This window comes from Musca domestica, unplaced genomic scaffold (genome assembly GCF_030504385.1).
Source record: "Musca domestica strain aabys unplaced genomic scaffold, Musca_domestica.polishedcontigs.V.1.1 27, whole genome shotgun sequence".
Lineage (NCBI taxonomy): Eukaryota > Metazoa > Arthropoda > Insecta > Diptera > Muscidae > Musca > Musca domestica.
The window spans coordinates 5,857,936-5,885,127 of record NW_026712286.1 but is presented as its reverse complement, the minus strand read 5'-3'; the positions used below and the strand labels follow the sequence as shown (position 1 = coordinate 5,885,127).

The following is a 27,192-nucleotide window of genomic DNA, read 5'->3' as shown; positions in this document are numbered from 1 at the left end:
GGCGGAGATAGAGCACAACTCTATAAATGAGAGTAGTTGTGTTGTTGGATGCTTCAACCATTGCAAATGCATTTTTGCATTATGCATGGTTGTTGGGTGCATGCATGTATGAGTGTGTGTGAAGGCTTGAGAAGAGCGCTCTCTGTATATGAATATTTTTGTGAATGTAATAAGATTTTACCTTGGATTATGTTGGAACGCGAATTTGAAAATTTGTTTTTCATAGATTTTTTTCTTGTTATTGTTGCTGTTGTTGTTGCTATTTCGATTTTCCATCGAAATGCATGATTTATGGACAGGTTAAGGTGAACTTTGAATATTTTGTGGGAAATTGAGAACGATTAAAAAAAATTGGAAAAATGATTTTTTGAAAATTAAGCAAAATTGACGCTTAAAAATAATTAAATTTAAAAAAAATAAATTTAAAATAAAAAAAATATATTTTAAAATAAAAAAGAAACCGTTAAAAAATAAAGTTTGATTTTTTCGATTTTTTTTTAATTAAAAACAAAAAATAATAAAAAAATCCTAAGAAAACAAATGTTGTGTGGAAACTATGCAAATCTTAATTTTTTATCACTGCTAGGTCAGGTGAGAATATGAACAATATCGGCCCCCTCCATCAAGTACTAACCCCACAAAGGGTTAACATTTTGAATAATTAATACTTTAAAAAAATGTGAAATGAAGTCCGATTCTTTTCAAATTTTGTACATCTAAATATTTCTACCAAAACAAGATCTGGTATGAAGAACGAATAGAACGAACCTCTCCTTCTGGTAGATCCCGCACAAAGGAGTCCAAATTGTAAATAACTATGAAGCTCATAAAACGCCGAATGTTCAACCGATTCCCTTCAAACTTGGCACATCCAAATATTTCTAATTACACAATATCTGCTATGAAAATGGGGCATAACGGACCCCTCCTTCTGGTACCTCCCACACAAAGCATATACAATTTGGAATAATTAAAACGCTTATAAGATGCGAAATAAGCATCGGATTCCTTTCAAACTTGACACATCGAAATATTTGTAATAACACAATATCTGCCACGAAGATGGGATATATCGGACTACTCCTTCTGGTACCTCCCACACAAAGACTTTACAATTTGGATTAATTAAAACGCTCATAAAATGCGAAATAAACATCCGATCCTTTCAAAATTTCACACACTTTAATATTTTTACTAATACAAGATGTGAACATGGAATACATCGGACCGCTTCTTCTGGTACCTCCCCCACAAAGGGATCAAAATATTGAAAAATCATGAAGCTCATAAAACGTGAAATAATTATCCGATTCATTTAAAATTTGGCACAATCTAATAGTTCTACCAACACAGTATCTGGTGTAAAGATGGAATATATAAGGTCACTCCTTCTGGTACCTCCCACACAAAAGGGGTTAAAATTTTGAATAACCAAAACGCTCATAAAACGCGAAATAATTATCCGATTCCTTTCAAACTTGGCGCATCCAAATATCTCTATCAACACAAGTTCTGTTGTGAAAATGGAACAGATCGGACCACTCTTTCTGGTAACTCCCCCACAAATGTTTTAAAATTTTGAACAACCAAAACGCTTATAAAAAGCGAAATAAGCATCTGATTCTCTACAAATTTCACACATCTCAATATTTTTACTAACACAATATCTGGCGTGAAGATGGAATAGATCGGACCGCTTTTTCTTGTACCTCCCCCACAAAGGGGTTAAAATTTCGAATAACCAAAACGCTCATAAAATGCGAAATGGTAATCGGATTCTCTTCAAATTTCACACATCTCAATATTTTCACTAACGCAAGATATTTTGTGAAGATGAAATAGATCGGATCACTCCTTCTGGTACCTCCCACACAACTGGTCTAAAACTTTGAGTATTTAAAACTCTTATAAAATGTGAAATAAGCCTTCGATACTTTTAAAATTTCACACATTTTAATATTTCTGCTAACACAAGATCTGCTGTGAATATAAGATAAATCGGCCCACTCCTTCTGGTACCTCCCCCACAAAAGGTAAAAATTTCGCATAAAATTGGAAAATAAATTTTCCATTTTTGCAAAAAATTATTTTTTTTTTATTTTCCGCCTTAAAAATTACCTCTGCCTTGATGAGAAAGATTCCCCTCTGAAATTTCTATACTGTTGTAATTCGCGGTCGGTCATTGACTTGCCATGTGTTTGCCTTTATTTCAATCATGGTTTTAATAACTTTCGCATTTATGAAATTACCAAGCCACGAAGAAAGTTTTTAGGAACGAAAGAAAGTTTCTGGGGGTATTTTAATTTTAATTTTTTTCGCTTATTTTTTATGTAGTTTGTGTAACAACTACACTTATTGAGGTAGGTACAAAAAAAATCAGGTTACAATAAAAATAATAAACAAAAAAAAATCACACACAACTGAGCTTGGGTAATTTAGTTGAGGCAGAGCTCAGACAGGCGCTCTCACACTCACAAAATAAGTGAAAGTGAAATAATCAGAAAAAAAAGAAAGAAAAAGAAATTTCCAAGTCAATGACTTTTTGATCAGCAGCCACACACAACCCAAGCCATGACAGGCATACCGTACAACATGCTCGCACACACACACACACATGTGTGATGTAGTCAAAACACGTTTGTTGCTGCAATGCAAAATAAATATAGTTTTGAAAAAAAGAAAGAAAGAAAGAAAGAAATATATCATTGACAAAAGTTTGGCAGCAGCACCACCTTACCATACCTTACCAAAAAGAAAGAGAAAAAAATTTAGCAAAAAATTATGAAGAACACGAACGAACATGGTTCAAAAACCCCATAACAAAAAAAAAAGCCAACACCATCGAGCCAAAGAAAACTTTCACTTTTACTTTCGCGCGCATCATCATCATCATCATTAAGCCAGGTCTTTAAACACAATTAACAAACCAAAAAAAGTATAGATAAAAATAACAATGGCAATTTGCAAAATGAACAGAAAGCTAGAAAACAATAACAATAGCAAATAGACGATAACAACAATAGCAAAAAACGACGGAAGTCTTAGGCTTTTAAACCGCCAACTTAGATTTCGATTTTGTGTTTTTCTTGGGAATTTGAGAAAGAAATCACAAAAAAAAATTTTGAGGGAAAAAAACTCAATTTTTTTTGTAGTGGTTACAGAGGTCCAGGGGACGTATGCGCAATGGAATTTTTTGATAATTGATAATACGCCGTTTTTAGGGTCTTGGGGTAAATACGTCAAATTTATGCAAACCATTTTTAATCAAAATTGTAGGCTCTTTTGAAGAGGTACGAAAAGGAGTGTGCCGATACTGCTCACTTGATTTTTTCGAATTAAGTATTTTTTTTATTAAAAAAAAAATAGTTTTTATTTATTTTTTAATTTTTTTGTTTCTCCGAAAAAAATTTTGTATTTTTTTTGTGTTTTTGATATATTTTTTAATATTTTTCAAAAAATATTTTTTTCAATTTTTTTGTTTTGGTTCTCAAGAAGTGAACTTGGTTTTGACTACTAAAAATGATATATTTATGAAAACTCAGTGAATCGACACCGTTCACTTGATTTTTGATTCGAATTTGGTTCATTTTTTTAATTTTTTTCGAAAATAATTTTTATGCATTTATTTTTGTTTGTTTTTTTTTTCACCGAAAAAATTAAGTTTAGTTTTTTATTTTAATTTTTTTTTAAATATTTTTCAATTTTTTTTTCAAAAAATATTTTTTCAATTGTATTTTTTAATTTATTTTCATTTTGTTAAGTCTAAAAAAAAGATTATATGAATTATTTTGTTTCCCAAAAAAAAAAAAAATCCATTCACTTTTTTGATAATTTTTTTTAATATTTTTTTCAAAAAAAAAAAAAAAAAAAAAAAAAAAAAAATAATTTTTGCTTTTTTTGTTTGTTTCCCCGAAAAGTTCATTTTTTGATTTTTTTTGTTTTTAAAAATGTTTTTTTTTTCAAAAAAATATTTTTTCTATTCTTTTGAACTAATTTTTCTATTTTTTTTTTTAATCCAAAAAGTGAATTAGATTTTGAATAATAATAATAAGGACCTATAATTTTCCCTCGTTCATTTTTTTTTCAAAAATAATTTTTATGCAATTGACTTTTTTTTTATTTGTTTCCCCGAAAAAAATTCAATTTTTTTGATAATCTTTTTTTTTTTTTTGATATTTTTTTAAAAAAAAATAAATTTTTTTTCAAAAAAAAAATTTTTTTTCAAAAAATATTTTTTCTATTTTTTTATTCCCAAAAGTGAACTTGATTTTGAATAATAATAATAATGAGGACCGCTACTGTTCCCTCGTTCATTTTTCTAATTTTTTTTTCAAAAATAATTTTTATGCAATTGTTTTTTTTTTTTTTTTTGTGTTTGTTTCCCAAAAAAAAAAAATAATTTCACCTTATTTTGATCATTTTTTTTTATTTTTTCAAAAACAATTTTCTCAATTTTTTTCCAAAAACATTTTTCTCAATTTTTTTTTTCCAAAAAAATATTTCTCAATTTTTTTTCGCAAAAATATATTTTTTCAATTTTTTTCCAAAAAAAAAATATTTTTCAATTTTTTTTCTAAAAAAACCTAAACTTGATTTTGAGAATATTAAAGAAAATACTTTCAAAATCCATTTTTAATTACTTTTTCCTCACTTACTTCGCTTTCGTTTTCAATTTCATTGTCTCGCCTTTTTTCTACTTCTCTTCATTTCGTTGGCCCCATTACTTGCCAAAGTTCATTGACCACCAGCTGATGATGGTGCTCTTGAGCATGAGTGGTAGTGGTGGCGTTTTTGATATCTTTTTCGATTTCCATTTCGTTGAAAACAAAAAAAAATTGAAACAAAACAGACACATTTATGAAACATGATAACGGTTTCATTCACAATTTTGCAATATGAGGTGGCCATAAATACAAATACATATGTATGTATGTATATTCCATTTCAGCCATGATTAATTTAAATATTGGTTGAAAAACAAAATTTAGGCCAATTTGTCATCAATCTCTGCTCCCAACCATATATGGATAGAGATATTTTTTTTTGACACAAATTAATATAGATTCATTTGATTAATTACTAAAAGTAGTAATTTTTGTTCGGAAAACCTTGACATTTCTATTTGAAAATTTAAAACAAAAATTGGCACACACAATCGAGTATACCTACATAAATAGCCGATTTTCGAGCAGTTTGTGTAGTTGTTTTAATTTCAAAAATTATTTTTTATTATTAGCATTATTCCCCCCAACGCACCAAAAAGTCATTGAACCCAAGGCAATTTCAAACAAATGACATCAAATCGAGTGTGTGTGCGTCCGTGTGTGCACTGCCCTCGTTCTACTTAAACGCGTAATAATAAAAAATACAAAACATTCCCAAAAAGGACGTTTCATTCAATTCACATTTTTATGTTGTTGTGGTTGCTGTTACTTTGTTTAATTATTTTTTGTTTGCACAAATAATTAGACAAACATTAGTACTTGGATGTTAATTAATTTTAATGGCTTTTTACACACCCACATGCCACGGGGAAAACCTTCAGAGAACAAAAAGGTCGCTACCACATGCATTCTTAAATTTCGAAATGAAGTTCAAGGTGGTTTTTTATTAACAAAAAATATTAAAAAATAAATATATTTTATATAAATTTTTAATATATTTTTTATCAATGTTTGCATTTTTGTAATTATTATTCCAAGTCATGAACTTTGCCAAAAGCTTTAGCCAAAGCTCTCAAAAGTTCTTTGTCATCAGCCCAAAGTTGGTGGCCATTGATGGCATTAACTTTATTCACCATTTCATCAAAGGTGAAAAGCTTTATCAAATGCTTTATTTTTTAATGGCAGAAAGCTTATCATGTGTTGAAGTTTTCTTTGGTATAGCAAAGAGAAATTTGCTAAGAGCAGAGCTTGCAAGTTTTATTGTAAAAGAGATGCAAGAAAAATATTTCTCTTAGAAGAGAGACAAAAAGCTAAAAAGCTGGAATGTTGAAGAGTAGAGGAATTTTGCCGGTAATTTGTTTTTATATTTTGCCGTTTATTTTTTTATTATTTATACAAAAATATTAATTATAAAAAAAATTTAAAAAATTAAAAATAAAAAATAATAACAAAAAATTAAAAAAAAAATTTAAATTTTTTATTTTTTAAATAATTTTTTTATGGCTACAGAGTGTATATATCATTTGATGTGATCAAAATGTGCCTCAACAAAATAACCCTAGGCTTCTTTGGGCCAAATCTGTTTCAGGACAATAGGAGTCGATCTAGACGTGTCCGTTTTCGCCTGTCCGAACGATAAATCTCAAAGGGAGTATTCGATTTAATCCAAACTTGGTACATCGTAATATTACCTACACACTTAAATTGAGTTCAAAGATGGGCAATAACATTTCAGTCCTTCCGATACCTACCCCACAAGAGGTCAAAATTTTCATAGAAAATAAATTACCTCATATAACAAGAAAAGATCATCCGATTTTGTGCAAACTTTGGAAATCCTAATATTTATGTCAAAGCTAGATAAGGTGCTAAATTTAACAATATCGGAACACTTCTTCCGGTAGCTCCCTCACAAAGGTTCAAAATTTTGAATAATTTTATTTCATAAAAAAGTGCGATATCAGCATCGAAATCTCCTTAAATTTCATACATCGTAATCTTTTTATTAACGCAAGATTTGCTGTGAAGATATAATCTATCGGACCACTCCTTCTGGTACCTTCCCCACAAAGGGGTCAAAATGTTGAAAAATCAAAACCCTTATAAAGCGGGAAAATCAGAATCCGATTCTCTTCAAATTTCACACACCTCAATATTTCTATCAACAAAAGATTTGGTGAAAAGATGGAAAATGCCGGTCCCCTCCTTCTGGTACCTTTCCCACAAAGGGATCAAAATTGCGAATAACAAAAACGCTCATAAAATGCAACACAGGCATCCGAATCTCTTGAAATTCCACACATTCAAATATTTCTACTAACACAAGATTTGGTGAAAAGATGGAATATATCGGACCAATCCTTCTGGTACCTCACCCACAACGGGCTAAAAATTTCAAATAGCAAAAACGCTCGTAAAATGTGGAATAAGCATCCGAATATCTTGAAATTTTACACATCACAATATTTCGACTAATACCAGATCGGGTGTGAAGATGGAATATGTCGGACCACTCCTTCTGGTACCTTTCCCACAAAGGGTTCAAAATTGTGAATAATTTTATCTCTCATAAAATACAAAATGAGCATCGGATTCCTTTCAAACCCTGCACATCCAAATATTTCTATCAATACAAGATTTGGTGTGAATATGGTAGATATCGGATCACTCCTTCTGGTACCTACCCCACAAAGGGGTCAAAATTTTAAATAGCAAAAACGCTCACAAAATGCTTTATAAGCATCCAAGTTTCTTAAAATTTCACACAACCTATTATTTTTACCAAAGCAAGCTGTGCTGAGATGATCATAGATATCGGCCAACACCTTCTGATACCTTACCCACAAAATCGCACGATTTTTAATACTTACATCTCTCAATATTTCCAAAATATTATCCCATATCTCATATAAAGCGGAGGGATTTTTTTTAAAATTACAAATTCTATTTTTTTTTCTAATAAAATATAAATTTAATTTAATTTAAAAAAAATAATATTCTTTTTCTAGTCTTTAAAAAAAAACTCTCTTTCAAATTATCACGTAGGCAGCTCTCTGTAGTTTTATTTTCAGTTCGATTCCATTCTTAACCTTTGAAAAATATCAAACAATAACCTTTTATGTGTGTGGTTGTACCTTTGAAGGGTTCATTAACTACCATACAACCCCCACACACAGCACACAACGCAACACACACACGTACTCAAACACACAGCCAGCTTAGCAATGGCGCGGCACATTTAAGAGACCAAAAACCCCTTAACATCGGTCAATGTATTTGAGTGCAACGAAACGAAACGACACACAAACTCTGCCAAGAACGAACATTGAACTTTTCTCGCCAATTTACATGACCGAGAGAGAGAGAACAATATGTCTCTTGGTAAAAGGGGGGGAATACAATAACAATGGACACTGTGTCTCCCTTAACAAAACATAAATAAGCTTTCCATGTGAAAAGGGAAAAGAGAACTCTCTTGCTCTCTTAATACATTGGGGCTCTTAGAATTCTTGTTGGGGGAACGCCATTAATTGTGATGATGAGAATTCCATTAAGAGAGAGACTTATAACAAAGTTTGTTGTGTACTGCTTGTTTGCCTGATGTACTAGCCAGCCAGCCAGCTAGCTGCTGCTTGCTTGCTTTTGCTGCCCATACACATTTTGTACCTTTTTGGGTATATTCGTAACATGCCTAAGATTTTTACAGTTAGTCGCGTTCGAGACCTTGTCGAGTTTTGTCATGTTTAACAACAAATAGCAAACAGAAAAGCAAAAAAGAAATCAAATGAAATCAAACAACAGTGGCTACTGGTAGCAGAGAGAAATAGAAATAAAAAAATAACAAAATTAAATTATTTATAAAAAATAAAACATTTTGAAAAAAATATAAATTATTGAATGAAAAAAGAATATCAATGAAAATTTAAAATGGAATATATTAAAGAAAATATTTAAAATAATTAAAAACCAAAAGTGGTGACATGAAAATTTTTGAAGAAAATATGAAAATAACACGGCAAAGTATTTGAATGGAAATTTTTTTGCAAAACAAAAAAACAAAATCATACAACCAATCCAAAGATTTTCAAATAAAAGTAATTTTATATTTATAAAAATTTAAATAAAATATACAACAAGCAGCAGCAGCAGTTATCTCGTACACCCTGAGGATTACGCGCTAAATTCAAACCAAAAAAAATATATTTTAAAATAAAAAATACAAAGGAGAAAATTTTTATAAGAAAAAAGCAAAATATCTCAAGAGAAATTCAAAGTTCCTGTTACAAAAAAAAATTAAAAAAAAATATTGAATTAAAAATCAAATAGTACCTGATGATTTTTCCCATATATCTACAAGAAAAAAGTTTTGAAATGTCACTCAAGTTTTTAAACTAAAAAAAATTAACATCAAGAGAAAAAGCAAATCAAGTGAAATTGTGCCAACTTTTATTTTCACCAAAAAAAGAAATCCATGGAAAAAGGCGTTTTAATGTTTTGAAAAATAAAGGAAAAAAATTCAACGCCAAAATTCCTTTCAAAATAACGTTTCAAAAACAAAAAAACCAAAATAACTCACACACACAATTATAAACATGGCCGAAGAATTACCCATACTAAAGAGTATACTCAAAGGCAATGTCAACTATCACAATGCCCGTAAGTGTAATTTTGTTGTTTTTTGTTGTTGTAATTAAAGAGTTGCAAATAATGAAACCGCCAGGTACCAAAACAAACAAAAAAATGGATATTCACGTGTTTTTTTTCGCCAGACAGGTTTTTGGGTTGGTTGGTTTGTTTTTTATTTGCAGCCAATGCTGTTTTTTCTATTCGTATTTCTTTTCAAATAAAGTGAAATTGAAAAGAGAAATAGCCATAAACTAGAAATGGCATGGCATGGCTGTTTACCCAGTTTATTTCTTCTGCTGGTTAGGAAAAAAAGACTGGCTCCATTCATTAATGGTCACAATAAATTTGCTTCGATTGACGAGGATTTCAAGGCAAAATATAATATTTTTTTTTTTTTTTTTGAAAAATTTAAGTATTTTCTACCAAAAAAAAAAAAAAACGAAAAGTACTAAACAGTACTGCATTTGGTACAATTTGGTATTGGTCGAACAGATAGTGCTTAAAATTCAAAATTTGGTATTAGGGTCGCTGTTCGAGTGTAGCCTGGAGATATGTAGGTGGTTTTTGGAAATATGTACTATAATTGTACGAAAAGTACCAAATGATACTAAATTTGGTATTGGGTGAAGGGATAGAGATAAAATTGTGAAAATTGATATTTGGATTAAAGATCGTATCTGTGTTTTTGAGATTTGACGGTGGTTTGGAAATGGTACTAAATTTGGTATTGGGTGAAGGGAAAGGCCTAGAATTCTCAAATTTGATATTCAAGGCTCTGTTGATATCTGAAATTGAGATCTAGTCGATAAAGATAAAAAAATATATTTTTTTTAATATATGTATTTTTTTTTTGATTATTTTTTTTAATATTTTATAGTGTTTTAATATTTTTGTAATTTTTTATATTCTTCGAAAGTAATTAACTATAGTATTTATTATATTATATATATTTATTTTTTAATTTTCCTTTTTACAATTTTTGTATTTTTAAAAATATATATTTTTTTTGGATTTTTCATTATTTTGTTTTTTATTATTTTTGTAATTTTATTTATTTTTTTTGCTTATTTTTTAAATAGTTTTTAATTTTTTTTTTACAAATGTTTAAATAATATTTTTATTTTTTTATTAATTAATTTTATTTTTTTTATTTATTTTTAATGTTTCACAATTTTGTTAAGTTATAGAAATTATATTTTTATTTTTTTTTTATATATTTTATTTTTTTTTTTAAGTTTTTGTTTAATTTTCATATTCTTATAGTTATAGAATTTATAATTTTTTTGTACTAAAAATTAATTAATAATTTTCATTTATTCTTTTTTTCTTAAAAAAAAAAAAACAATTTTGTATGATTTTTTTTCAATTTCTTCTATTTTATTTTCTTAAAATTCAATTTTTATGTATTTTTGTTTAATTTTTATGTATTTATTTTTTTATTGAATTTTTTTAAACTTTAATATTTTTTTTCAAACTTATAAAGAAATTGTTTTATATATTTAACTTTTTTTTGAATTTTGTCTAATTTTTCATATTCTTACAGCTATAGAAATTATAATTTTTTTATTAAAAATTAATTATTTTTTTTATTTAATTTTATTGTTCTTAAAAACCAATTTTAAGTTTTTTTTATTTTTATTTTATTTTCTTAAAAACATATTTTTATGATTTTTTTTACTAATTTCCAAACATAATAAAAAATAGTTTTTTATATTCAATTTTTTTGTTTTTGCTTAATTTTTCATTTCTATATATATAGAAATTATAGTTTTATATTAAAAATTAATTATTAATTTTTATTTAATTTAGTTTTTTCAAAAAAATAGATTTTATTAAGTACTTTCCAATTTTTATTGTATTTCCTTAAAAACCAATTTTTATGATATTTTTGTTAATTTTTATAAAGTTATTTTTTAATATTTTATATATATATATATGTTTGTTATATTTTTTGTTATTTTTTTTAATTTTTATGAATTTAATATAATTTTCTTTAAACCTTAATTTTTACGAATTTTTTGGCCTATTTTTTTTAGTTTTTTTTTACTTATTTTTTTAATTTTTTCAAAAATTCAAAAAAAAAAAGCTTTTTTTACTTTTTCATAATTTTGTATAATTACCTTTAATTTATAAATATTTTCTTATTATATATATTTTAATATATTCACAATTCAAGCGTTATATTTATTGAATTAAAATAACTTCATTTATATTGTTTTTTTTTTTTTTAATTTAGGCTTTTATTTTCATTTCAAATCGTCTTCCATGGTTTTGCTTTGAATTTCTTTTTTTTCTTTAATTTTTGTTTTGTTTACAAGTTTGTCTGGGTGTGTGCGTGTGTGTGACCAACTTTTGTTTTATTTTCATTTCATTTCTTTGACTCCCCAATGTGTTGTTGCTGTTGTTGTTTGTTGGGTTACGTTGTGTGTGTGTGTTCACGCTTTGGTCTTAAGAAAGTTGTGCGTTTAAAATCTCGTTTGTTTTTTTTTTCGGTGTTAGCTTTCAAAGCGCGCGCTCTAATTTCTCTTCGTCCCCCATTTCTTTCTTTTTTTTTTTACAACGTCATTATTAGCATTTTTGGTTGGCGTTAGCATGGCATGGCATGGCTCACTGGCTGGCATGCTTTTTTTCGAAACCGAGTTTTCATTTTCATTTGACCTGGTTTGCTTTCCAATGCTTTTCAAGCCGGCTTGCCTTCTTGCCTGCCTGCCTGCTGTGCTATGCTGTGTGTGGTGTAGCGCTTGAAGAAAAGTGTGTCAGTAGTAACATCAACAGCAGCAGCAGCATAGAAAGATATTTGAAAGCTAGACATGGCTTCAAAAAAAGAGAGATTTCCTCTCACTTTATATGAATATTATTGGGTCTTTGTTGTTGTTGTTGTTGTTAAATGTTTATTGATATCAAACAAACCCAGAAATGTGTTCAAATGTTTCTTTTTTTTTCTTTCTTTCTTCTTTCTATTCTTTGTTATAATTGCCTAGAAGTGGTCGATGATGATGGCCATGATGTTGATGATGGCGTTTTGACGATCATCTCTCTAATGAAAAGAGAAATTTCAATTGGTGTCAGTTTTAACACTAATTTTAGGTTAGCCATGTTAATAAAATAAACACAAGAAAAAAATAATCAAAGTATTTTAAGAGAGAGGTGGAGAGAGAGGGGGGATAGGGGCGGGGAAAAAATGGGCCAAGATTTGACTTTTTTATTATTTTTTTATTTTTAATTATTTTATTTATTTCCATAACTGTGTCACTCAAAACCGCTTAACCTTTGGGCAATTTGTTGTCACCTATCAAAATTTTCTAAGCCATGATATTTACTTTCTTTTTGGCCTCATTTTGGGGGCTCAAGCCCGACACCCCAGAAAAAGAAGAAAATGCTTAACAAGATGAAATGTAAATAAATTAATGTAAAACAACAGCTGTTGTTGTTGTCTAGAAAACCACATTTTTTTCTTTGAAGATAAAAAAAAACAGAAAATAAAATAAAAAATTGTATTGAAGTAAGGCCCCCCCCTCCAACTTTATTTTTGACAACTTACAAGCGAATAAAAAAGCGGCTCGGTAATTCTGGGTCATGACCCCGCTTTTTTCCCCAGCTAGATATGGTAATGTTGGGCCCTTTTCACCACGAAAAACGTGACAGACATTTGGTGGGTGAGATTTAATGTTTTTAAAAAATTAAAAAAAAAAAAATTCAGGCAAACAAAAGAGAAAGTGTAACATTTAGGTTTTTTTGTTATTTTTTCGCCATTCATTCAGGTAGGCCAAACTATGAGACCCAATCGCTCGCTGAGTGTGTGTGTTTGTGTCTCGATTTTAATGGCAATGACAGCTGCTAAGTTTACATTACGCTTGCATTTTATTGTAAGCAAAACGCGTCTGCTCATGCTTTTCGAAACGACAACAAGGCAATGACCTACTTAAAGGGCCTTCCACCACACAAAACACTCAGAGACACACACACACAGACACTGAGGCAGAAAATGAAAAATAAAACAGCAGTAGGCACAAGAGGGCCATTAAAAAACGTGCAGCTCTCGGTAACATGACAAAAACGTTTTTTTGTTTAAAGCGGGGCGACAGACCAAGACCAAGACCCCTTTACAGACTTCCTGTTTAACCTTAATTTTTTTTGGATCATTTTTTTTGTCTCTTCTACGAAAAGGGGTTAATTTTTACAGCTGTTGTTGTTTTTTTTTTTATTTATTTTTACAAAAATTACACCTGTTTCCAATAATTTTACTAATTTAATATTCCTTATTTTTTCTTCTCATTTTAGCTGTGCGATTTGGTCGCGTGCCGAAACGTGAAAAGGCTCGCATATTGGCCGCCATGCAACAGTCCACACAAAATCGTGGCCAGCAAAGAGCTTTGGCCTCTGAATTGGATGACCAGCCTCGTCTCCTGTCGGCTGTGCTAAGGGCCCATTTGGATACCTGCGAGTTTACCAAAGAAAAGGTAGCCGCCATGCGCCAAAGAGCCCGTGAATGTCCTTCCTATTCAATGCCAACATTATTGGTAAGTTAAATAACATTAATCTCCAAAATCTCTAAAAAAAAACGCCACAAAGACAATAAATGGACAAGGTCAACATGATTTGTGCTATAATTAACATATTATAATTAGGTTTTGTGGCCAACCAGCCAACCAGCTGACCAAAAGCCAAAAGGTGTTAAACATACAATTAGAGTTGTAGCTCAGTTAAGGTCTTTAAACCAGGAAATTGTCAAGATTTTTCTTCAATGAAAACCAATAGCTACAGCCACAGTCATAAAATGCAAACAACAGCAATGGCAACAGATAACACAATAGGCAAGGTTTTTCCTAGTTTCAAGACAAATTCATAGCTAATAAATAAAAAAAAAAAAACTATATAATAAATTAAAGTTCTCTTGGTCTTCAAGAGCACTGCAATTTCAATAAAAAATATTAAAGGAAAATAAAAAATTAAGAAAGTTGGACAAACAGTTAGATTAGATGCAAGTGGCGCCCAACGTGGATTCCTGAGATATATTCTTTGCCAAGAAAAATCATTTGTTTATTTAAAAATAGAATAAAAGGGTCTCTAGGGCATTACATCGGCAGTAAAATCCCACAATAATTTTGACAAAAAAAAAAAAAAAAAAAAAAAAAAAAAAAAACAAAAAAAAAACAAAATTAAAAAAATTAAAAATAGAAAAAATGGCGCCCAACGTAATTTCCAATACCTCTGGTTATTATAAAATTTACATTGCTTGAAACTGCAAAAAATATTCAAAAATACAATATTAAAAAACATTGAAAAACTTTAAAAATAATTGAAAAGTGGCGCCCAACGTGGGTCCCCATGAAACACATGTGTATAAAAATGACTTTTATCAATATTGCAAAAAATATTAAAAAATACAAAATTAGAACAATTAAAAAATCTTTAAATATTGATCAAAGTGGCGCCCAACGCGAGGACCCATGCATCTTATTTTCATAAAATTTACATTACTTGAAATTACAAAAAATATTTTAAAATACAAAATTAAAAAACATTGAAAAATTTTAAAAATAAATTAAAGTGGCGCCCAACGTGGGTCGCCATGAAACCCGTGTGCATGGAAATGACTTTTATCAAAACTGCAAAAAATAATCAAAAATACAAATTAGAAAAAATAAAAAATCCTTAAATATTTATCAAAGTGGCGCCCAATGTGAGTCCCCACGAAACTGATAAAAATAAACTGATACAAATTAGGTTTATTGAAATTGCGGTAAAATAATCAAAAATACAAAATTAAGAACTATTTATAAACTTGAAAAAATCTGAAAATGGCGCCCAATGTGGGGACCCATGGAATTAAATTTCAAAAAATTTACATTTTTTCGAATGACAAAAAATTATCAAAAATACAAAATTAAAAAATATTATCAAACTTGAAAAACGAAAAAAAGTGGCGCCCAACGTGGGACGCCATAGTCCTCGTTTTTTTTACAAAAAATGCGTTCAACGAAATCTAGAAAGACAAATTAATAATACAAAATTCGAAAAGACATCATTTATTAAAATTTAAATAAAAGTGGCGCCCAATGTGGATCTCAAATTCTTTCATTAAAAACCAAAATATCGAATTTCTGGGTCCCCAAGCCCCTCTTGTTGTTAAAATACATGTTTTGGATTTTAAACCAAAAGAAAAAAATGAAATTACACTATTTTAAAAAAGTGGCGCCCAATCAGTGGCATTTATTTTAGCTACTGCTTTCCTTGTTTTGGATGCTAATTATTACTTTAAAAAAAAAATGAAATTCTTATTTTTTTGCTGTGTCAGGTTTCTTGATAATTCAATCCTCTTAAAATAAGATTAATGGCTTATGGCTAATGCCTCCTCAACCTCCCTCGCCTGAAACAATTTTCAATCATCAATTTTGATTTTATTGTTCAGAGGGCAAAATGTTGTTGCCAAGAACTGCTGCGCGTCTCTTTTTTTTTTCTTCTCATTTCAATCTTCTTTTATTTTTTTTTTGTTCTTTAAAAAAAACATTTTTGATTGTTTCGCTGTTATTGTTGTTGTTGTATACTAAAATTCAAGGTTAAAAAATAACACCCGCCAAGGTCGTTTCTGTTGCGTTCTTTCAGAACAAAAGCAGAAAAAAAAAGACTACACAAAAATAAAATCTAAAATAACAACAACAAGAACATAATATTCATTCCATATTGACTACTACGTAGCGGCAAACAAGATTTTTTTTTGTTAGATTAATTAAGTTTTTTGGGGATTTTTTTTTTCGAAAAAGTTGATTAGAATTCTTGGGAATTTGCAGAGTCAAGTGCTTGCATTCAAGGTGATGGCATGGGGGGTTTTGTGTGGTAAGGTATGAAAATGAACAAAATTCCTAGATTTTCTTTTGAAACAAAGAAAAATGTTCCTACATTTTAGGAATTAGTTCATAATATTAAATATATGTTCATATATTTAGGAAATGTATGTTTTCTTGTGCAGAAAAAATATCCGAAATATTTTATGAACTTTTTAATAATTTATAGTATTTTATTCTTTTTACTTAGGAACTCATTTCCTAATGGTTTTTCTTTATTAAATTTTCTCATTAATTGTTATTAACAATTTTTTCCGTATTACAAATTCAAACACATGCACGCACACACACTCTCGCTCGCCCAGAAGAGACCTCGTGTTAATTTGTACTTGACTTTGACATTTGCTCGAATATTTAATGCCAGCAACAACAACAACAATAAAACAAAAACACACACGAGTATTGTGATTGCTGATAATTAAAATATGAAAGTAAATACTAAATTTGTTTTCATATTTAAATTGGAGACAACAGAACTTTGGCTGAGAGAATGCCGCCGCTGCTGCTGCGACTCTAGCTTAGAAATTTCGTGGCGATGACTAAAGCATTTGAAACAAAGGCAAAAGCAAAAAGACACAATCAAGCAGCAGTAAACCAATAATGCAAAAAAATAATAATGACAAAGTATTTTTTTGTTGTTGTTATTTTTTTTTTTTTTTTTGATTAATACAAAAACAATAAACAGCCACACTCAGGTGGTGGCGAGGGCCGTAGCCAGGGCTTATCATGCAAATATAAAATGCGACAACAAATAACAGCTAAATAATATTTAACAAAAAAGCAAAAAAAGTGACGTTCTAGCTGACCTTGTCTAAAATGAAATTTTATTGTTTTTTATTATTTTTATTGTTGTTTTTGTTGTTGCTGGTTGCGTGTGTGTTGTTCTTTTTGTTCTATTCCTTTCCTGAAAACAAAAAAAAATGCGAAACAGTATTAGAACCTGGAAAACATGTTTATAATTAGGCTAGAAAGAAAACCAACAACAAGAATGGGAATAAGAAGAAGAAATTAGATAAGAAATTTATATATGATAAAAAAAATAATATAATAAATTAAGGGGAATACATAACAATTGAAAGTTGAAATGATAATAACAATATAATAAATTATTTTTTTGTTAATTTTTTTTTGCGAAATAAAATTAAAAATTTCGGAAATTAATTTAAAGGAATTTAAGATATTATTCCAAGTCGGAAATAAAAATTTTCGTAATTTGTTAAAAAAAAAAAAAAAAATAAATAAATAAAAATTTCCCAATTTGTTCCATTAAAAACAATTAAAAATTCCCTAAATTTGGCAAAATGGGAAAATATAAACATTCAAATAGTTACAAATATTTTTCTACACCGAAAACACAAATTTCCCTGATTTTTTCCCATATTTTTGCAAAAATTAAAAATTTCCCCAAAATTTCCCAAAAGGGATATTTTTATTTTTTCCTACCAAATGCTTTAGTTTTTGATATAAAACTCTAAAATGTAAGAAATTTTCCAAAATTCCCATAAACAAAAATTTCCCTCCTTGGGAAATTTTTAAAATCCCCTTAAATTTAAAACTTCTTATATATTCTTGATTAATTTTAACAAATAAACTCATTACCATTGAAAACAAAAATTTCCCAAAAAATATCCCAAGAGGGAAATTTTGATTTTTTCATCCCAAATGTTTTGGGTTTTCGTATAGATCCCTGATATGCAAGAATTTTTCAAAAATTCACATAAACAACAAATTTCCCTTCATGGGAAATTTTAATTAAAGCTTATTTTTTGTTGTTTTATTAAATTTTAATTAAAACATTAGAAAATCATTACTTCATTCAAATTTGTATCAAAAATGGAATTAAAAAATAAAATTTTTCCCTATTTGGGTATTTTTGTATTTTTTGCAACTTGGCAACCCTACTCATTTTTCCAATTGCTACAAAATTCCTCATCATTCCTTAAAACTACATTAGGAAACAAATATTTCCATTTTATAGACATAATTTTTGCATTTGTGTTGATGTGGCAACCCTATTCTCATAACCTTATTTCCTTTCAATTATTCAAGTATTTTTCCTCGTTGGGAATTTGTAATTTTTTGCCATTTGGTCAACAAATATCCACAAGGATAATCAAATTTAATTTGAAATTTTAAAAAATCCCATTGTATGGTATTTTTTTAATTTATGTCATATGGCAACCCTATTTCATTTCAGTTTTGCAAAAAAAAAAACACTTTTAACGAAATCTGGAAAAACAAATTATAAATACAAAATTCGAAAAAAAATCATTCATAAAAATTATAAATGTATGTGGCGCCCAACGTGGGTCTGCAAGTCTCTCATTTTGATGAAATTCTCATTTATGGGTCTCCAAGTCTCTCATTTTTGAAGGTTGCTTTTACGGACTTGATTCAAGTTTATTTCATTTTTGAAATTGACTATTTTTATAAAGTGGCGCCCAAGGTGGTTCCACTTTTTTTTATTAATCCAGGTGGTTGTGTCAGTTATCACATATTTTTTTTGAAAATTTTGAAAAATAATTTCTTAAAAAAATATTTCCCTTTTGGTCCTCTTAAATTTGCAATTTGGCAATCCTGTTTTAGTTTATTTTTAATTATTCTTGGAATAAATAAATAAATCCGTTTAATTCTCTCAAAAATATTTTTTTCATATGTTTAATTTTTAATTATATGGCAACCCTGCAACCTTATTTTTGTATATCCGGTTGTCTACGGCCTTTTGCATACCGGTCGGTTGGTCACTCACTTAAATATATGTATGTACCTAGAGGATATACATATTATAATGCCGGCAATTTGCACTTGACCAAGGCTATGCAAGAACACGAAAAAAAAAACATACCCAACAACCTTCCTACCCATGCCCACCAGACACACACACACACACTCGCTCACTCACTCACCTTTTGCAAATACAACAACGACAACAATCTACCATAGTTTGGCCTTCGTCATTATCATTACTCATGGTAACTGTAGTCGGCACTCACATACGGTCTCTTCTTCTCTTCCAGTATGTGTGTGTGTTTCTCAAAGAGAAGAGAACCTAAAAATAGTGAGGAGGCCCCACTACTACTTTTTTGTTGTTGTTTTATGAGAGGTTATGTGTGAGAAAAATGCCTTAGGAGAGCAAGAAAAACATCAACGAGCATGTGTGTGTGTTTGAAATCTGTACTAAATATTTAAACAATAAAAACAGATATTTTTTCAAGGTTAATAATAAATACCTACTTGTTGTTATTGTTGTTGTTGTTTGCGGCTGTTCTATTTTCTGTCATAGTATTAGACGACAGCAAAAACAAAATGACGTTAAACATTCTAAAAAAACTAGAAAAAAAAAATCGTAGCTATTTTTTCGTTGTTGTTGTTGCTGTTGTCATTTACAACTAACATGCTGCCAAGTGTGTAGGAAAACCGGAAAGAACATTTGCTATTGCTTTGAGAGAAAAAAAAAAAAAAAACGAAGGGGGTTTGCCACCTTGAACTTTTAGGTTATTAACCTTGACTTTAGAAAAATTTAAATTGAAAAGCTGTTAAACCCCTCCCTCCCATACCTCAACCCCACCTGGTATTTAAAAATAACCCTGAGCTTTTCCTCATTGATTTTTGCTTCCAAATACAAATAATAATAATAATTTTTATTGGCCTCAAATCAAATGCTTTTCCTGTTGACCTTCGCGTGAACTTTTCTATTTCACAACTAACGGGAGGTGTTTCATTGCAAAACCTCAAGCACATGTGTGGGAGGGAGGCAGGGGTGTGTACATGCTCATTATTAATTTCCTTAAAACATGCAAGGTTTTTCCGCACAAATCAGCAGCAGTAGCGACACCACATGACTTGACTTTTCACAACAATTCTAGCTAATAACGCAATTAATAATAATTCTCTCTTTCTCATTGCAGGCCTGTCCCCTCAATCCCGCCCCCGAATTACAATCAGAACAGGAATTCTCCCAGCGTTTTGCCCATGTCATACGTGGCGTCATTGATTTCGCCGGCATGATACCCGGCTTCCAGCTGCTCTCACAGGACGACAAATTCACTCTCCTCAAGGCCGGTCTCTTCGATGCTCTGTTCGTGCGCCTCATCTGCATGTTCGATAATTCCATCAACAGCATTATCTGCCTGAATGGCCAAGTTATGCGTCGTGATGCCATACAAAATGGTGCCAATGCCCGTTTCCTGGTCGATTCCACGTTCAATTTTGCGGAACGCATGAACTCCATGAATCTGACAGATGCCGAGATTGGCTTGTTCTGCGCCATTGTCTTGATCACACCCGATCGGCCGGGTCTGCGCAACATTGAGTTGATCGAACGCATGTACAATCGTTTGAAGGGCTGCCTCCAGACCATCATTAATCAGAATCGTCCTGACCAGCCGGATTTCATGAGCAAACTCTTGGAAACCATGCCCGATTTGCGCACCCTGAGCACTCTGCACACCGAAAAGTTGGTGGTGTTCCGCACCGAACACAAGGAGTTGTTGCGCCAACAAATGTGGTCCATGGAAGAGGATCAACAGGTGTTGTCCAAGAGTCCCAATGGCTGGGATGATCATCGCATGGATGTTGAGGCCAAGAGCCCGTTGGGTTCGGTCTCCAGCACAGAGTCGGGAGATTTGGAATATCAAATTTCCTCCACCACCACCAGCAGCAGCGGCGGTGTGGTCAGTGCACCCCATCACCTCAGTCATCATGGCAGCCAACAGACCTCCTCATTGGCCTCCTCGGCCCCCTTGCTGGCTGCCACACTGTCCGGCACCTGCCCCCTGCGCAATCGTGCCAATTCAGGTTCGTCGGGAGATTCTACCAATGAACTGGACATTGTGGGCTCCCATGCCCATTTGACCCAGAATGGTTTGACAATCACACCCATTGTTCGGGCCCATTCCCACCAACAGCTGCATCATCATCTGACCAGTGCTCCGGCCCAGCATCGTTATCGCAAGTTGGACTCCCCCACCGATTCGGGTATTGAATCGGGTAACGAGAAGACAGAGTGTGGTGGCAAGACCGTGAGCTCCGGTGGTTCCTCCTCTTGCTCCAGTCCGCGTTCCAGTGTTGATGATGCTCTCGATTGCAGTGAGAACTCGGCGGCGGCAGCAGCAGCAGCAGCGGCGGCAGCCGTGGCCAGCAGTACCCAGGTAACGGTTTCTGTTTCACCGGTGCGCTCACCGCAGCCCATGTCCGCAGCAGCCACCTCAACGTCCAACTCGTCAACATCTCCCTCCACAATGGGCGCCTCGGGTGCCACTTTGAAGCGGCAAATTGTCGATGACATGCCGGTGCTGAAAAGAGTGCTGCAGGCTCCGCCACTCTACGATACCAACTCGCTGATGGATGAGGCCTACAAGCCGCACAAGAAATTCCGGGCCCTGCGTCATAGGGAATTCGAGGGCGCCGAGGCAGATGCCACTAGCTCCACCAATCCAGCAACGTCCTCGTCCTCATCATCATCGAGCATACCTGCCGCAGCATCCAGCCCTCAATTGGCTGCGGGTAACCAAAGTCCACCACCTGCGGCCAGCAACTCCACAAATTCCGCTGGCCAAAGCCAGGTGCTTATTGTGCCACAAGCCACGCATTCCCCCCAGCCCACATCGTTTGTGGCGGCCAGTTCCCCGCCAGCCATTGCGGCCCAGCATCAGAGTCAGCTGCATATGCACTTGACCCGGCCCACTCCCACCAATTCCAACAGTGGGGCCCATCATCAGCAACAGCAGCCCTCATCGTTGTCCAGTACCCATTCCGTGTTGGCCAAGTCTTTGATGGCCGAGCCCAGAATGACGCCCGAGCAGATGAAACGTTCCGACATCATACAAAACTATATTATGCGGGAGTCTAGCTCGACGAACTTGATGGCCTGTTCCCCACATGGTCCAGGCAGTCGCAGTCCGGCCCCAGGGGCTGTGCATGGTCTACATGCTTTGTATGGAGCCAGCAATTCGCCCAGTAGCTCTCCAAACTCCAATTGCAATTCTCCCTCGACCACAACTGTGACGGCCTTGGCCTCACCGCCCGTCAATGGGGCCGGCCGCTGGGCAGGACATTCCGTTATTACCACCACAACGATAAACCAACGCCAGCAGTCGGTGTCGCCCAGCAGCAATGGTTCATCATCATCCTCCACCTCATCATCAGCCTCCTCATCGTCAGCATCGTCCTCGTCGGCGGGTTGCCAGTATTTCCAATCACCGCACTCCACCTCGGCCTCGGTGTCACCGCCCCGGCCCTCACCGTCGGCCATGAACACACCGCCACGTCTGCTAGAGTTGCAGGTTGACATTGCCGATTCCCAGCAGCCGTTGAATTTGTCCAAGAAATCACCCACACCACCTCCCAGTAAATTGCAGGCTTTGGTGGCGGCGGCCACAGCGGCTCAACGTTATCCCACAGTGTCGGCTGATGTTACCGTGACGGCCAGCAGTGGAGGTGCCGTGGCCACGGCGGCGGTGGCGGCAGCCGCCAGCAGTAGTGCAGCGGCCCATCAGCAGGTGCAGAAGGTTATGTTGGAAGCGTAAGTGGGGAAAGAGAAATGTTCTCAAATCATGTTGAGATTTAGTAGATCTTGATAGAGAGCAAGTGAGAGAGAGAGAAAGTGAGAGAGGGAAAGTAAGAGATTTTGTTTCTATGATAAAAAGAGAGGAATTGTTTCTTTTTTTTTTTGTAACAGTATTTTTTTGGGAGACAAAATACTTTCTCAGCTCTTTTCCTCCCCCTCAACACTCCCCAGCAGCCTGGTGTAAATTTTGATTGTTTCCGTGTAAATTTTTTCTTCTGTGTGTAAAAAAAGCTACTTGAAAAAAAAATATTTTAAGAATATTTAAAACACAATTCAAAATGATCGAGACTGATGCAAAAACAAACAAACAAAAACACAACTTTGCAAAATAAGAAATACAAAAACAAAAAAAACAAACAAAGAAGTTTTAAGAAAATCATAGAGTAAATGAGGAGTAATCCTGGAGATGATGATGAAGGCAGCCAATCAATACAAAACAAACACAATAAACCATTTCCTTAAATAAAAACATCCAAATACAGGGGCGGGCAATTAGAAAAAAAATTGAAATAATTTTTTTGATTTTTTTCATTTGCTGTTATTGTAAAAAAAAACCCCAAATTTAATGCTAATGATTATATATATAAAAAAATTAAATTATTTAAAAAAAAAAACAACAGAAAACTGTACAAAAAATTATGCATGCAATTATGTGAAATAAATAAAAAAAGTCCTTTTTTTAAATTTAAAAAAAAAATTATTAAAAAAATACCACTTATAATTATAAGCTTGAATTAAAAAAAAAAATTGTATTTAAAAAAAAATATTGAAAAAAAATTACACACACACAAATTTGAAAAACAAACCTGTATTAAATGAAACCATTTTTTTTTAAATTGTAATAATTTAAAAACAACACAAACAAAAACAATTTTAATTCTTACTTAACCCCTGTTAAATATATTTTAAAAATAAGTAAAAAAAAAAACAAAACAAATAGAAATTCGGCTAGAAGCCAGAACTTTTCAAGAAGAGAACTAATTTCCTGGAGATTTTAATTAAAAAAAAAACAATTTTCCCCCCCACATGGGGGAAAATGTTGGAAATTTTCCTTAATAAAAATTTTCTTGGAAAAAGAGAAAGAAAAACTACCAAGAACTCTGCGAGTTTTAAAAAAATGATTACTATGATTTATTAATATTTTATATTTATGATGATGATGATGATGATTTTTGCTTTACAAAGAAAGTGGCAGTTGTTACAAAGAAAACGGAAAAATATACTATATTTTATAAAAAAAATAATAATAATAACTATATTAAGCTATACATAAAATACATACTATATATATACTATATATACATTACTCTTTTTGTTTTTGCAGTTATAATTATTATTATTTTGATTATTATTATTATTATTGATTACAATTTGTTTTTATGTATTTAATTCTTTAAATTTAACTAAAAGATAAAACCAACCCCCCCCCTAAAAAACCACAACAACAAAAAAAAATTATAATTATTATTTAATTTTAGTTATGATATTTTAATAAGCCTAATTTTAAGTTTTTATTTTTAACTAGTTCTATAAAACAAAACAACAAAAAAGATATTTTCCATTTCACTAAAGAAATAAACAGAAAAACAATTTTTTTAAAAACAAAACAAACCACTACTTTTTTTTCTTTTATTTGTTTTTTGAATTAATTTCATTTATGTTTTTGAGTTAAGGGTAATCCCCCCACCCCAAAAAAGAAAAAAAAACAAAGCAAATGGAAACAAGATTATGAGATCTCCCCCACCCTTTAGGCGCAAACCCACTTTTCTTTCCCGGCAGTTGTAAATATTTTTGTAAAGTTTTTTTCTCTCCTTTTTTTAATTTTAGAGTTTTTTAATTTAAACCGCAACCCACTAATTATTGTAATTTTTTTTTGTTAATTTTAAGTTTTAATTATTAATTATATTTTTTAGAAAACCAACAAGAAAGAAAATCCTAAAAAAATCTACAAAGAAAACAACAATGGAAAACATTTTTATCCTACCAATAAAAACATTTTTTTGTTTAAAAAAAATAATTTACAAAAGTTTTTGGTTTTTTTATTTATTTTATTTTGGGTTTGGTTATCTTTTTTGGGTTTGGTTACGACTCTTCTGTTCAGTATGTTTTTCCATTTTTCTTTTTTGGTAAAAACTGCCACTGAAACAATGAAGAAAACAAAATTTGAAATTAATTGAAAAAAAAAAAAACAAAATCTCACAGGGAATGCGAGAAGAGGAAAAGAAAAATTTCTCTATTTTCGAATTTTCTGGGAAATAAAATCAAGAAATATGGGCTAATAACGGAACATGGGTTCATGAAAAGGGGCTTCGTAACCAGCTGAATGTGAAGATCAAGGTGTCTCAATTATTCATAGAAGGTCGAAAGTTCTCGAAAAGTCCAGAGGTTCCGTTCCGCCTACATTGGACGAAGGAAGGTAAAAACTGCCACAGAAACAATGAAGAAAACTAAATCGTTATCTCAGAAACTTTTTCAGATAAATTGAAAAAATAAATAAATCTCACAGGAAGAGGAAAAGGGAAGTTTCTTTATTTTCGTATTCTCTTGGAAATGAAATCAAAGAAATATGGGCTAATAACGAAACATGGGTTAAAAAAAAAAAAAAAAAACAATAACAACAACAAATAAGAAAACGAGCTTCATAACCAGCCAAACATGACGATCAAGAAGTTGTAAGATGTTCATAGCAGATTGAAAGTTCTTTAAAAGTCTAGAGCCTACGTTTCTCCTTCTATGGACGGGGAAAGGTATAGACGTCATTGATGGGACATATGAGACATTAAGGCCTTCTAAGGACTCTCGAAGGCCTAACCCTATTTTGTAATTAGAAGAAGAAGAAGACTTGGATGTCTTCTCTGGCCAAAAGAAGACTCGGAGGTCTTCTATGAATTATATAAGTCCCAGAGGTCTTCTATGCCTTATAGAATACCTGGAGGTCTTCTACAGCTTATTCAAGGCCTAAAGACCTCCTGTGGCTCATAGAAGACGAAGGGGTCTTCTAGGGCTTCAAGAAGACCAAGAAGACTTGAAAGAAGATTTGAAAGTCTTTTAAGGCTTATAGATGAGGTGGTAGTCTCCCATGACTTATAGAAGACCTGGAGGTCTTATAGAAAACCTAAAGGTCTTCTGTGGCTCATAGAAGACCAAGAGATCTTCTGCGGCTTATAGAAGACCTGGAGTTCTTCCATAGCTTCTAGAAGGTCTGTAAATTTTATGTGCCTCGGAGTAGACGTGGAAGTCTTCTATGGCTTATATAAGCCTTAGAGGTCTTATATGGCTTATAGAAGACCTAAAAGTCTTCTATGGCTTCTTGAAGGCCTGTAGATCTTATATGCTTTAGAGAAGAGCTGGAAGTCTTCTATGGATTAGAGAAGACCTGGAGGTTTTCTAAGGCTTGTAGAAGACATCTGGGTCTTCTGTGGTTTATAGATGACCTGGAGGTCGACTACAGTTTATAAAAGCTCCGGAGGTCTTCAGGGACTTATAAAAGACATGGAGGTCTTATATGGCTTATAGAAGCCCTGGAGGTCTTCTTTGGCTTATAGAAGACCCATAGGTCTTCTATGACTTATAGAAGAGGAGATGAATGTCTTCTATTGCTTTTAAAAACTTGGAATTCCTCTAAGGCTTATAGAAGACCCTTAGGTCTTTTATGGCTTATGGAAGACTCAAAGGTCTTCAATGGCTTACAGAAGACCTAGAGGTCTTGTATGGCTTATAGGAGACGTAGAGGTCTTTTATGGATTATAGGAGACCTAGATGTCTTATAGAAGACCTGGAGAATTCTGTGGCATATAAATTACATTGACATCATCTATGGCTTATAGAAGACCTGGAGGTCTTCTATGGCTTATAGAAGGCCTAGAGGTCGTATATGGCTTTTTTAAGACCCAGAGGCCTTCTATGCCTTATATACATCCTGTTGGTCTTCTGTCTTCTATGGCTAAATAAAAACACATAGACCTTCAATGGCTTAAGGATGATCTCTAGGTCTTATATGGCGTACGGAAGACCCGGAAGGCTTCCATTACTTATGGAAGAGCTGAATATCTTCTATGGCCTATATCAGACCTAGAGATCTTCTATGGCTCATAGAAGACAGATAGGTGTTCTAGGGTTTATAGAAGACCTGAAGGTGTTGTAGGGCTTATAGAATACCTGGAGGTTTTTATAAATCCTCTTTAACTTTTAGAAGACCTGGAGGTTTTCCTGTTGGTCTTCTGTGGACCCTATGGTCTTCTATGGCTTAATAAAAACATATAGACCTTAAATTTATTAAGGATGATCTCTAGGTCTTATATGGCGTAGGTAAGACCCGGAAGGCTTTCATTACTTATGGAAGAGCTGAAGATCTTTTTTGGCCTATATCAGACATAGAGGTATTCTATGGCTCATAGAAGACATATATGTGTCCTAGGGTTAATGGAAGACCTGTATGTGTTCTAGGGCTTATAAAAGACCTGGAAGTTTTTTTAGATCCTCTATAACT

At 32.2% G+C, this 27,192-nt stretch overlaps 1 protein-coding gene across 6 annotated transcripts in view; it reads left to right on the top strand.

Annotated features, from left to right (window-relative positions):
* The window catches only part of LOC101896320 (ecdysone-induced protein 75B, isoforms C/D), a 307,818-nt gene extending 283,691 nt beyond the window's left edge, over positions 1 to 24,127 (top strand). For 5 of the 6 annotated variants that reach the window (XM_059124111.1, XM_059124112.1, XM_059124113.1 and 2 more), the window contains 2 exons: positions 13,572 to 13,810; positions 20,044 to 24,127. In XM_059124111.1, coding sequence (XP_058980094.1) covers positions 13,572 to 13,810; positions 20,044 to 22,662 — 2,858 coding nt within the window. In that variant the 3' untranslated portion in view covers positions 22,663 to 24,127. Of the gene's footprint in view, positions 1 to 8,310; positions 9,321 to 13,571; positions 13,811 to 20,043 lie in introns of those variants that run through there. The other variant, XM_011295660.3, reaches the window with a different exon arrangement.
* The last annotated feature ends 3,065 nt before the right edge of the window (positions 24,128 to 27,192 follow it).